The sequence below is a fragment of the Myodes glareolus genome, chromosome 15 (assembly GCF_982192425.1).
Source record: "Myodes glareolus chromosome 15, mMyoGla1.1, whole genome shotgun sequence".
NCBI classification, from domain to species: Eukaryota; Metazoa; Chordata; class Mammalia; order Rodentia; family Cricetidae; genus Myodes; species Myodes glareolus.
This window is the reverse complement of record NC_142040.1, coordinates 78,111,436-78,124,387: the sequence shown is the minus strand read 5'-3', so window position 1 is coordinate 78,124,387 and position 12,952 is coordinate 78,111,436. Positions and strand designations below refer to the sequence as shown.

General features: G+C 48.9%; 1 protein-coding gene across 1 annotated transcript in view; it reads right to left on the bottom strand.

Moving 5' to 3' along the window:
* Positions 1-339: 339 nt before the first annotated feature.
* Tppp (tubulin polymerization promoting protein) overlaps positions 340-12,952 on the bottom strand; it is a 23,699-nt gene continuing 11,086 nt past the window's right edge. Inside the window, exons 3-4 of the mRNA XM_048459103.3 lie at positions 5,036-5,189; positions 340-4,769 (exon numbers count right to left, since the gene is read on the bottom strand). Of these exons, the coding sequence (XP_048315060.1) occupies positions 4,575-4,769; positions 5,036-5,189 (349 nt within the window). The 3' untranslated portion in view covers positions 340-4,574. The remainder of the gene's footprint in view (positions 4,770-5,035; positions 5,190-12,952) is intronic.

The following is a 12,952-nucleotide window of genomic DNA, read 5'->3' as shown; positions in this document are numbered from 1 at the left end:
GCATTCTGCTCATCAGCTTGATGATGTGCCTGAGTCTGGAGTGCTGCTTTTTGTGATGCAGTTTATGAATAATCACCTTAAGTCTGGGCCTCACATAAGGGCTGCACCAAGTCAGACCTGGCCTTGAATCTGGCAGATGGCTGTTCTGCGCCCTTGCAGTCCTGCCTAAGCTAGGAAGCATAAACCCCTTGAGAGAGTGTAATGTGAGGCTCTTTGCTGAGCTTTGACACAGGAAAGACTCTAGGCACCTCTATGTTAGTACCCAAGTATGAAGGCCCTGCTGACCAGAGGATGTGGCAGCTAGTATACACAGCATGCACTTTGAGGAAACTAGAAATCCACATTTTAACACCTTTATTCATCACTTTACCAACTTGACACAATGTTAATAACAGCAAACACAATGAACAAAATGTTGATAGACACAAGCTGTTTCACTAAAGCAGTATGGGCCAGGCCATAATGATATGTCCAACAGGTGACTAGATAGATGCCTTGCACTCTATAGCAGGGACAGGAGGGCCATCCTGACCTGACAGACATTCTGAGCAAGTGTGGTTTAGATGTCAGCATAAGTGTCTTTCTGAGTCAGAACACCCATGACATCAACATTACCCATCACACTGATAAAGTGATACACTCCATATTCCTTAACATTAATAAAATAGTGTAAAAATATATATCACATATATATATAAACTTAACTCCCTTTCTTGAAAAAAAACTTAGTACAAACTAGTAGTAGTAGCATATTATTCCTTTCAAGTTTAAGTTGTACAGGCTTCCTTTGTTGTTTGGCTTGGTTTAGTTTAAGAGGTCTAAAGGAAGAGATAATTTAAGCGTCCCAAGATGGCCACACCCCTGAACCATGAAGTTCAGAATGGTCAGTAGTATATTGGTGAAGAAGAGCAGTTTGGCTCAGTGTTGGGAGGATATTCCATCTATTGATGTCTTCACAGTACAGCTAAATTGTCACCCTTGCCATACTTAAAAGGTGTTGGCAGGACTTTCCCATGTGCCCATGCTGTAGCCAGGTAGTATACAAGTCTGCAGAGAGAGAGAGCGGGCCAGGCAGACAGACAGGCAGTTTTTCCTGAAAGGGGACAGGTGGAAAATACCATAGGTGTCTGTGCCGTGGCATTTGCCTCAATCTTCCCAGCCAGTTCTAATGCCAGAAGCAGCTACAGAACAGTATGTAGATGCATGGGTACAGTTGCGTGCCAGTAAGACTATTCATTAAAACAGGCACTGAAGCAGCCCAGGGCCTCTCGAAGTGGGAAGGTTGAGTCTTAGCCCAGGGCAGGCACCGTCATCTCTCTGGAAGAGACTACAGGAAAGTGCAGCCCATTTCATAGCTGTCTCCATCCGTCGTAATGTCCCTATGCCCCGTGTAAGACAGGATACTGAAAGGTGTAAAAATACTCCAGTATAAATATAGATCTTTCAACAATATTTAAACATGTAATTTGAGCTTTGATTTTGGTAAAACATTCCCACTAACTAGTTGCTTATCTTATAGTATTAAATAGAAATAAATAAGTATTCTACTAGAGTCAGTGCTCGCAAGCACCTCCTACCTGCCTACCTTCCTTCCCTGACACTTAAGATACCGTTTGCATTGTTCTTTCTCCTGAGTGTCAGCCCCAACAGAACGTCTCTGTCACTCCAACCCATGTCCCTGAGTGTTGCTCCTGACAGAACCTCTCCTTGTTTTCTTGCTGCCACACCTTAAGAGAACCTGCCTCTGTCTCCTGGGTGTCAGCTCACAGCAGAGTATGTCTCTGTCTCCTAGGTGTCCCCTCCAGAAAAAAGGTCATCTCCTGGTTGTCATCCTCTGAAAGGACCTGTCACCTAATAGCACATGGCCCTGGATCTCAGTTTACATGCTATGCAGTTGTTGGGTTTTTTTTTTATTCACAGATAGATACTGAATTCTATTTATCCATGATTAGTAAAAGCTAATTGGTATCGCATAAAACATGCAACAGAGACAAACACCCTACCTGTGTGTTCAAATCAGAAACTGAGGAGAATGCACATCTGTTTTGTGCAGAAGAGCTGGAGTCCGATCAGTTTCTATGTCGAGAGGGTACACAGATGACACACAGATTTCACAGACACTTTAAACTGACAATATGAAAACACTAAGTCTTCGTGATCTAATTGTTACTGCCCCTTTCCTTGCTAGATGACATCATCTAGAGGGAGGGTGTATTTTCAAAGTTAAACTTAACACTGACTAAATAAAGGTGCTGTGTGAGGAAACTGGGGTAAGAAGGGACACAATGAAGACCACTTGTCTGGCGTAATTCTGGGTGCTACCAAGGGACTACATGGGAGGGCCTAGAACTGTCCTTAGGTTCTGTGCGAGGACAGTGAGGGCCAGCAAGGCAGTGACCCAGTTTTCATTTACAGAGCCCAAGTTGTATCAGAGCAAAAACTCCCATCTCACACTGGTGGAACAACTACCCAGACCCAAATGCATTCTGAAGTTTTTATCTTCTACCGAGGATGTCATTGGGGGTGAGGGCTGGGAGCTGAGATGGTAGTTCTGGCCTTCTGCCCAGAACCTTTATGGACTTGCCACTCTGCGCTGTTCTGTTCAGTCCCCAGCCCTTAGGCGAGGTGGCCAGTTGATAGCGAATCTCCTCCATGAGGCTGCACATTTGCATTGTTTCCTAGATGCTCCTAGGCAGGCAACCGAGGGTTTGGTCTGGATCTTCATCTGGATATCAGTCCAGCATCTCAGCCCTTTGAATAGGAGGCTGTGTCTAGAATACACTACGGGGTCAGGAAAACATCTGACCACTGCATGGTATGGGGATCCTCAGATACTACCCTAGCCTGTCCCTCTGCCCTGACCTGATATGCAGTCACCTCCTGATGGGTTTGCATGTGTTCCAATTCACTCAACTAGGCTGTTCATAGGCAGTAGAAAAGAACAGCCTCAGATCAAGAGACTACCAGCCATGTGGGGACTACGGGTTCTGGAGGAGGGTGTGAGAAGTACCAGTGTCCTTTTATTTCACCAGACCAGCAAGGTCAGATTTCAGAATGGAGGCGCCATTACTTGGTTTTTAATGCCAGGTACTGCAGACTCCCAGAATCTTTGGACGACATTGACTACTGGACTGTCTCCACCCTCCAGTTGTGGCTGTGTTGAGGGGCTTGTCTTTCTCGCTCAGGTTAGTAGGCAGTCTTCCCTCATGCTGCAGTGAAGGCATGCTCTCTAGGCCCCAGAGGAGTGAATAATGCAACTGTGCTGTGACCATGAGGAAGGCATCTTTGCTGTCTACTTGTGCTGTGCCAAGCCATGTAAGATGTCCCATCCTCAACAACCACCTGCGCTGGTAGCCATGTCCTGAGACCACTGCGGGTGCTTTCTAAGAACAAGACCACATAGTTCAGCAAGTTTCATTTTCATGCAAGGGTAGGGTTGTGTTAATGCAAAGGAACAGTTGTTGTGGGACTGTAATGATGGTGGCTCATGCCTTTGGGCCTGCCTAAGTGGTGCCCTCACACATGGATGAGCTGAGTCGTGTGTTCTCTCCTGTGGCAGAAAAAGAACCCCTAGTAAATGCTACAAGTCTTTTTGGGGGGCTAGTTCTAATGTCCAGTGCCCTGCATTTGCACTCAAGAGAAAGGTTAGGAAAACTGAGCCCAGAGGTGGCTTCATAAGCTGAAGATACATACTTTTGAACAAGGCACAGCATAACTTGCCTTGGCAAAAGCTCCCATCTCAACCCAGTAGAACAACTGCACAGGCCTGGTCCTGACCAAATGTCTCAGCATCCTGTGTGTCCCAAGCTGATAATGGGACAGGACAAGGAGAAAGTCATGGCAGCTTCATGTTTTGGGTCTCTGTGGATCACTCTTGAGACCAAGCACATAGTCTTAGCCTTTCTCAGAACGGCACTGAAAATCTTCCAGCTTCATGCTCCAAGTCACTCCCCTGGTCACCAGGCGTCCATTGTCTCTTGACCACTCTCAGCACAGACTTGGTTGATGAGCACGTATATGTGTGTGCGTGTCTGTGTGTGTTTGTGTGCACATGTGTACTAATGTGAGCTGTTCCACATACACAGTGACACAACAACCAGTAGTGTCAGTCACTTCCCGTGGTCAGGAAAGAGGCCTGTTTAGGATTACTCTATGCACTTGGTTAGTTCCTTAGCTCCCACTGCCCTAGAAGTGTCTGGATAAGTCAGTGTGAGTTCTGATGTCTGCTCTGCTCATCCTTATGCCTACCAATGCCTCAAACACCCCCTGTTACCTGCAGATCAAGTGGCCAGTGTGGTATGATCCTGGGAGACAGTTTGGAAATAGCAGTCCACTTCCCAGCTGTGGACAGAGCAGGTATGTTAGGAAAGGACAATGAATCGCGGCCCACACCTGGGGTCTGAGAGAGAAGTGTCAAAGCACCCAGCAGGAGGAGGCCTGGGCACTGCCCCCACCATTGCCTAGGGGAGGTGCATTTTGAGTTCTGCCCAGTTGAACATAGGAATGTAATGAAGTGCAATGGGTTTCAGTCCTGTGCCTGGCACCTGCAGTGTTCAGAGCTTCGGCCTATAAGGCTACTTGCCCCCCTGCACCTTCTGGTCATAGGTGCCTGCATGCTTGTAGCCAGGCACATAACCTGACTCATCCACCAGGTCCACGCGGCCAGCTTTGCCCTTGCCCTTTCCTGATTGGTCAAAGCGCTCTTTGTGGGAGCCTGTGAACTTGGTTGTGTCTGTGAGCCGTGACACCGTAGGTGAGGACACAGCTTTCTGAAAGAGAGCAGAAGAGGGTGTTAATACACACCAAGTGAGGGAGCTGCGTAAGAATTGCCACATTTCAGTGGGTGGTGGCAGGGGCTGTAGGAAGAGCTGGCAAGGGGTGTAAATCTTCTAGCCATAGGTCCAGACAAGGGATCACCTCCCCTGGCCCCAGGTTAGCCCCAGACTTATGGGACTAATAAGTCTATGGGGCCATGGTTTCCCCAAAGTCAGATGCAATCATGAGTGCTCACCCCACCCGTGCCTCACTCCCTCACCGTGACACCAGAGATGACTGGCGCTCGTCCCTCAATGAGCCGGTGCACCTCACGCACAGCCTCCTCGCTGCTCTTATCCTTGAACCGCTTCTTGGCCAGCTCCTCTAGCGCCTCCTGGAATTGCTCGAAGGTGATGGTCCTGCAGGACTTCCCTCTGTGGGTAACAGAGCTTGTAAGTCCTCAGGCAGCAGTCCTCTGGGACCAATCCCGCATGCATACCACCCCTTCCTGCATTTTGCAGTGATTCCTACTGATCACAGCCAAAAGTCACCAGCAACTGCCAACAGCCTGGAAACAATAAGGAAGCATGTTCTTTAAGAACTGCCGAGTGTCAGGACTTTTCTGTCTGTTCCACAATAGGCACCGTGATCTCTTTTGGGTGGGAGAGCAGAGGGAAAACTAGGAAAGAAGATCCTCTTATCTCTTCCAGAGACACCCTAAACAGTCAAGGAGCAGGAGGGAGCCCAGGCCTAAACCTGGGTCAGAAGTGGCCCGTGGAGCCTAAGTCCATGGTTATAGTAGGCACGCTTGGAAGGAGCCGTAAGACCCGTGCTGAGCAGTGCTGAGCAGCCTGGTCAGCAGGATGACTCGAGCTGGAGCTCTCACACACCATGTACGCCCAGCCACCAGGGAGCATCTCAGATAGCCTGTCAGTTCACAGAATCCTCCCTGCAAAGGCTATTCAGGAAGTATTTTAAAACGTTATGAAGTTATTTGTAGTAATTTTACTTTAAAGTATTTTCAACTTGGCATTCACCTGCAACTAATCCAAATTAGTGAAGTTTCAGTGTTTTGACATAATGTGAATGAGGCACAGATGTGCCAGTACTGCATGATGCTGTGGAGTTTTGATCAAATGGCCCACAATAAGCTACCTTCTGTAGCCAGGTATGCCACTGACTCTAGCTAGAGCTAAGAGTTCAGGACTTTCAAACTGCTGGCTGGCAAAATCCCAGTGGGGCTTTCACGGCTGTCCATCAGCATAGGATCCAGAGAAGCCAAGAAGAGGTAAAGAAAACAAAAAGCTGGAGGCCTGAGACTACACTATTCCATGAAGGAGACAGCATGAGAGATACTAAGGTCTGAAACATACAGATCAGTGTATCTCGAGTCCAGAAATGCCCACACAGGTGCCTAACTGGAACAAGGTCAAGGAGAAAGGGACTATTAAAAAAAAATAACAAATACATCTGCAAAATAAACCAACTAGGATCCACAGCTCACACCACATGCAGAGTGTACTCAGAGCATGACCCCAGAGCCAAGTTCCTCAAGTATATCTGGTATATAACCTGGGTGACCTTAGGGTGGGCAAGGTCTTCTAAGAAATGATGCTAAGTCATCATGTTCAGTAATAGAAAACGGGCTGACTGGATTTGAGAGTATTGAGAGCCATGTTCTTTCAAGTGACATTAAGATAAATACCAGAGCTGCAAACACAAAAAACTTGGGACGTACATATTTTAAAGGAAGCTTGTATCTGAAATATGTGAAGAACTTAACAGTAAGAAAAGAAAATTTCAAACGGGCCAAGTATTTGAACCAAACACCTCACCAACAAAAACCCATTGATGGGCAACCATCACACACAGGAAGTCACCCACGGGAATAGCAGAAGTAATGAGAGAAACTGAATGCTGCACACCAAGCAGGAATGACCATGAGCCAGTCTTTGTGTGTGTGTGGTGGGGGGAGCTGCTTCAAGAGAATCGAAGGTTTAAGCTCATGTTAAACCCACTTGTAAACATACAGATTTTCTTCAGTCATTCAAACTTGAAAACCACCCAAATGTCCTTTAGCAGTGACCTAATAAAGCACTGGGAGGACACACGCAATAACAAAGTGGACCCCTAGTGGCTGGGCTAAGGAACTAGACATGAAAATACACCCTGAATTTTTGCTGGTCCTAGAAGAGTCTCACACTTTACTCTAGTCCTGAACACACAGGGCATTCTAACCAAACAATCAGGAGAGCTGAGCCAACGTCCTTAGGGAAATGCACAGAATCCCATACTCAGGAGATTGGGGAAACCACTGAGGCATTACACTTGGATCCAGGATACAACACAATGGGGCCTCAGTAGATGCCTGTGCCTTAGAGGGTGGGTTCCAGTTCTTCAGTGCTCTCAGCCCCAGCACTTACCAGCTACCTTTGCAATACTCGGTGATTCAGGGCACTTGACCAGCTTGACCTCCCAGTCCAGTGGTGCCTGGAGCTGACAGCTTTTCCCTCTCTACTAGGACTTTAGGGGTGTGTGTTGATCTAAGGCCCCTCGGGGCTGCTCTGTTTGTCCTGAGAAGTCAAAGGCACTCTTGTCTCCAACTCCCAACCCTTCCTGGGCTGACATGAGGATGCCAGGCCTAAAGGCCAGCCTGGCAACCTGCTGCTGGGGCACACAGCCCTTTCTGGGCAGCCTCAGCACCAGGCACTACCAGCATGAGTCACTGGGGGATGGGGTAGCTGCAGGGACTCTTCCATCACAGGCCACATTCAGAGAGAGCTGGATGCTTGTTCCACTGGTACCAAGAATCCCTTTCTGGCCTGTGTCCCCACAAGTCTAACTGCGTTGTTGGGGAGAGTGGGTCCTGTCTTGGTGCTCAGTTCACAGAGAACTCTTCCCGGGAGACCCAGGCACTTCTTGAAGCAGAATCCCCACCTAGCTCTGGGAAGACAATGCTCATTTCTCCCTCACAGTGTGAAAACCTCTGCAGGTTTCTCTTATACAGTGAGCCTATATCTAGAGCGCCCAGGACTGAGGGCCTCTTCCCAGGGTTTGGCCTTTCCTGCCTTTGACTCCCAGCCTGTCTGAAGCTGGCCTACAAGTGGGTGTCTGCCCAAATTTACTCCAGGAGCCTGGGATTGTTTCCTACATTTTGCCCCCATATGTGTAGGGAACTTTCTCAATCTCTTGGGAATCCTAGGACCTGGACTGGAGGGGCGGGGTCAAGACCCAGCATCAGGCAGCACAACCCTCTGAGGAAGGTCTGTTCCTCTGTGGCCAGTACCATAAACACAACCACTCCCCACCTCAGCTTGGACCTTCACAGAGCCCCTTGTCTGTTCACCACCTTTATGAAGGGTCCCTGTCGAGGCCTGTGTAATAACTCTTATAACTCCAGTTACACTCAAGTAACGAAACTTGTAACTGGAGAAACAGTGGAGCACACAGGACAAGACAGGGGTGCCTGAGTTCTTAGTTCCTGCGGTTTATAGCTAGATACCATGCAGGCAGAGAAGGTGCTTCTGAGGAGTAGAAAGATAGACCCTCTCTATACATGTGGTCTGAGTGCAGTTGAAGGATCTGGAAGGGATCCCTGGTGATGGGGACCATCTAAGCCAGGATCCTGCCCTGCAGGAATGTTTCCTCATAGGAACCCCTTCTGGGGGGCTTTCTGTAGGAACAACGCAGGAGCTGACCTGAGCCTGCTGAACCACAGAGCAGCCCTGGCTGCCCTGGACCTTGAATTTCTTGTTGCTACCATTGTCTCTGACTCTTCAGATATGTTCAAGGGAGGTGCAGAAATCTGGTCATTCTCCTCAGACACCATTCTCTATCAGGTCTCTCCCATACCCACTGACTACCCATCCTGGGCTCTATGCCAAAGACAATGAAAGTTTGGGCCGTCAGTTCTCTGTACCCTCAGCAGGTCACTGGGCTCAAGGAATCCCTTAGGAGCAGGCGATGTGCTCTCTGCCTAGAGGGGCCTAGATGCCAGTCAGTCACAGGGACTCTGCCTGGTTCAGGAAATCAGAGGCCAAGCAGCAACACTGCTGTGGCAATGCTCTGGGCACATGCCATGTCTGTGCTTGCCCAGAGGGGGCATCTGTGACCTGCAGCATTGCCACTTCTTTCTCTAGGGAACAAATCATCTTTAAAGCCTCCTCTCATTTGTCTCTGTGTTTTCCGAAGGACTGGATGTTAGGGATAAACATTCTCCAGGTGACCCCAAATGAGCACCACATCTGCTCACCCCCACCCCTCACGGCTCTGACCTGGTTTGAGTAGGGGGTAAGTCATGAGGATAGGTGTTCCTACAGCTTTTCAGACAGCTTATAGGTATTCATTCTCTCAAGGCAAGGTGGAGGAGCTAAGGTGCAGGAAGCTGCCTCTCATCACAACAGATGCATCTGATCCTTACCTGGTTACTTCAGACTCACCAGAGCAGATGAAGTCTTGACCACAGGGACCACTAACTCAATGACTTTGGCAAAAAAAAAAAAAAAAAATCTACATGTCTATCCCCTGTCTATCCCCCAACAGAGGTCAGAACCCTGAGTTCCCCACAGGCATCTAAGAGGTCACTCTGCACTGCCATGTGTAGCCACTAGAGGGCCATGCAGAAGTAAGAATAGCAAGTCTCCAGACACGGGGACACCTGAAGACTAGGGTGCCGGCTGGATCTTGCTCCATTCAAGGCCTGCAGGGTCAGGCCACTTTCCCCTAGATCATGTGACTGTTAATCTTACCCAAGACCCAGGAAGTAGAGCCTGAAGGAGGAGCTCCAGGAACATGTGTGCCATAGGTGAATGGAACTGGGTGGGTCCCACAGTCAGGAACAGAGGCTGCCTCCAAGGGTTCTCACATGTCCAGGGTCCCTGACACCTGGATTTCTGTGATGTTTGAATGGGTACACACAGAGCCCTGTCCTTCCCGTGGGTTTCCAAAACTCTTGTTAGGACTCTCTTCAGAGTCCTAGGGCTTGTTCCTAGGAGTAATGAGCTGCATTAGCCTAGGTGGGTGCTATGCTGAACCTCTTCAGCAACATACAGATGTCAGAAGGATCCCAGCAGGCCTTGCTGGCTAGCTGTGACATGTAAGGAAGACCAAGTTCATATACTTAGCAGCGGCTGACAAATCCTCAGGCTAAACAAATCCAGACCCTGCTTTCTACATGTAGGGACTGGCTTTGCTGCCTTCTGACCTATATCTAGACATAATGGACACCCAGCCCTGACACCCCAGCCAAGTTACTTTCTGACTCTGCGTAGTATTGGCAGGAATCCGTGCCTTTACTCTGGAGGGCACCCAGCACCCAATCCAGGCCCTGGAATGCCAAAGATTTCTGGGCTTCCTCATCTGGTAGTATGTTGGTCAAAGTAAGGAGGCAGTAGTAGGTAAGCCCAGCCTAGGTTCCTGCACGTTTTCTTCCACAAGCATATACAGGTACACACCAGACACTCAGGAACACAGACCCATTGTAGACAGCCACACAGGGATACGATCCCTAGGGCCCCCACTGGCCTTGCTTCGGGGTCAGGTCTCCATTAACCGCATGGAGTCTGGCCATGCTGAGCCTTTTGCAGGATGGAGAGTCTAGGTTAACAGGAGTAGTCCACAATAAAAGTTGGTATAGAGCTTCGAGAAATTTGTTTAAAATTTAACACATAGTAACATCAAAACAAACAAGCGCTGCCATGGTGACAAGGACCTAAACAAAGACTGCAGATACCCCAGCTGGCGCCACGCCTGCAGAGCCATGGCAACCTGCCCCAAAACAGAAATAGTTGAACTTTTTTTTCTCTCAAGTCCTGTCAGAGTCAGCAACTTCCTGGAGGTACCTAAGCAATTTCCTCCCAGGCCCCAAACTCCCATAGGAGGCAAAGGCTCTGCAGCTGCCATTGCTGTCCCTCAAGGGACCACAAACACCCAGCTTTCATAATACCAACAGTGCTACCACAGCCACAGTTTTCCTGGAAATCTCAATCCCAGAGCTCCCCAGTCCTTTTTGTGGATCCCTCTCAGTATTCTCCCATCACCCTGGTGTTCAGGTTACTGTCCCCCTATACTTGAGGACAACCTGAGTCTGAATCTTCTGTTCACACTTGCCTGAGGCGAGGCTCTTCCTCAAGAACAGAGATGTCCCAAGTGGGACATAGGTCATAAAGAACCTCAGCAGAGCCCAGGTTCTGAGAGAGAAGGAGAATTCAAAGATGGTATAGGTGAAGGAATGGCAGCCTCTAGGGTCTCAAGGATCCAGGTGTGAAGGCAAAAGGAACATTAGAGTTTCTGGGCCTCTAGTGCAGGATCCTTACCTGGGCTTCCCCAGCCACCCAGCTAGACACCTGCCTCGGTGTGTTCCATAGTGTTAGCAAGCACATCTGGTGTTAGAACATACAGCATGTATAGCTTGTCTGCCTAGACTAGCATAGTCTTGGGATTTCTCTGGGCTTCTGCATGGACTTGCTCTCCAGGACCTTGACTTGTAAGGCAGGAACCCACCCAGGTTCCCAGGCATCCCAGAGTCTAGGAATGGCTCTGTCCTAGAGTCTGAGCGTCTGAAGGTCTGCAGTCTGGGAATAAGCATTCCCTTCACATGGCTCACTCATATGAGTCTAGTGCCCTCCCCACCCACATAGCAGGAAGGGCATGTGGAGCTGGAGTTCTCAGTCCTCTGACCCACATCATCCAAAGGACTCATAACCACATATCACCACCCACGGGGAGGCTTAGAAACACAAGTTCTACATGGGGTGGGGTGCACAGCTCAAGGACACAACAGCTGGAAGGTAGCTCCTCCTCTCCTCTTCAGGTAGAGGAGGAGCTGACGAACCTCTGCGCAGGTCACTTCTTCCTGCCTTCCAACAACACCTTCTAGAAAAAGTGCCCTCATAGACACAAGTCTCTGGGTCTCCTTGTTCTTGAGTTCTTGATTATTTTGTACACTGGTTTTACTGAGGACTCGGTGCCATGGGGGCCTGTCTAAGGAGACGAGCAGGAATAGTTCACTGGCCTTACTGGCATACCCTGTGTGCTCCCAGTATAGGAACAGCTTCCAGGGGTTCTGGAAAGCTCATGGCTGGGTCTGTAAGGGCCACCTGCTGGTGGATAAGGAACATGGGTAGAGATAAGGTGAGGAGCTGTCCAAGTTCATTTGCCAGTTTAGACAAGGTGGTGAGGTCCATAAAACAATCAGCTTTAACTATATGCACATGCTAGACACAGCTAGCCTAGGTTTTCTAGGTCTCAGTGTTGCAGGACCCGTCTACTGGCCTAGCATGAGCTCTTAGCACCAGAATGAAAGAATTGTCTGTATCAGAGGCTCTAGGGCTAATCATTTTTACAGCCTGGGTCAGTGCCCCTCACTCACGGTTGGCCAGCCTACCAAAGCACCTCTGCTTACTAGGACCCACCTGCCTGTCCCTGCCTGCCTGGAACTGTCCAGTTGAACCCATAAGGCCAGTTTCTCTGAGAAGGCTGCACATTCCCAGGTGACAGGCAGGATAGGTCATGTGACCAGCATCATGAGCTCTACCAAGCCTGGGAAAGTCCCCCACAGACAAGGCCCATGGTGGGTGTCAGTACCCAAACTTGGGGGCAGTCACTTTGGTGAAATTTAGAGGGTCACAGGGACTACAAGCGTCAAGATCTCTAGGTCATCTATGGAGCAGTAACAACAGTATGGAGGTCCTTCAAGCTGATAGACATCTTGCTGCATGCATATGCTTGTCTATACTCTGTAAACTCCTCATGACTCCCATCTCCAATGACTATGTTGTTCTATTTAGGGACTCAGGGAAAAGAGCCATCTCCTGACACTTTGTCTTGGGCCTTCCCATAAAAGCAATGGAATGAATACATGATGTTCAGTAGACCCTCCTCTGTGAGGCTCACACAGCATTGCACACAGATGAAGCTGAGGAGAAAGAAGTGTTAAGAAACCCAAGGACCACAGTCTAGAAGTACATAGGACCCCTGGCCAAGTGTGTCCTAGATGGGGAACTGGTGCCAGTATTATCTCAATGGAACCTGGCCAGAAAACAAAGATGAGCGCTTTTGTAGGTGCACAGTAGGGTGAAGTGATCACATCTGAGCTACTAGCCACAAATTTTTTCTCAAATCCTAACCTACAATAATTGAACTTCAGGCCAAAGTAGGTCTAAGACATCACAGGATCAGGACCTGAGATGGATGGGAA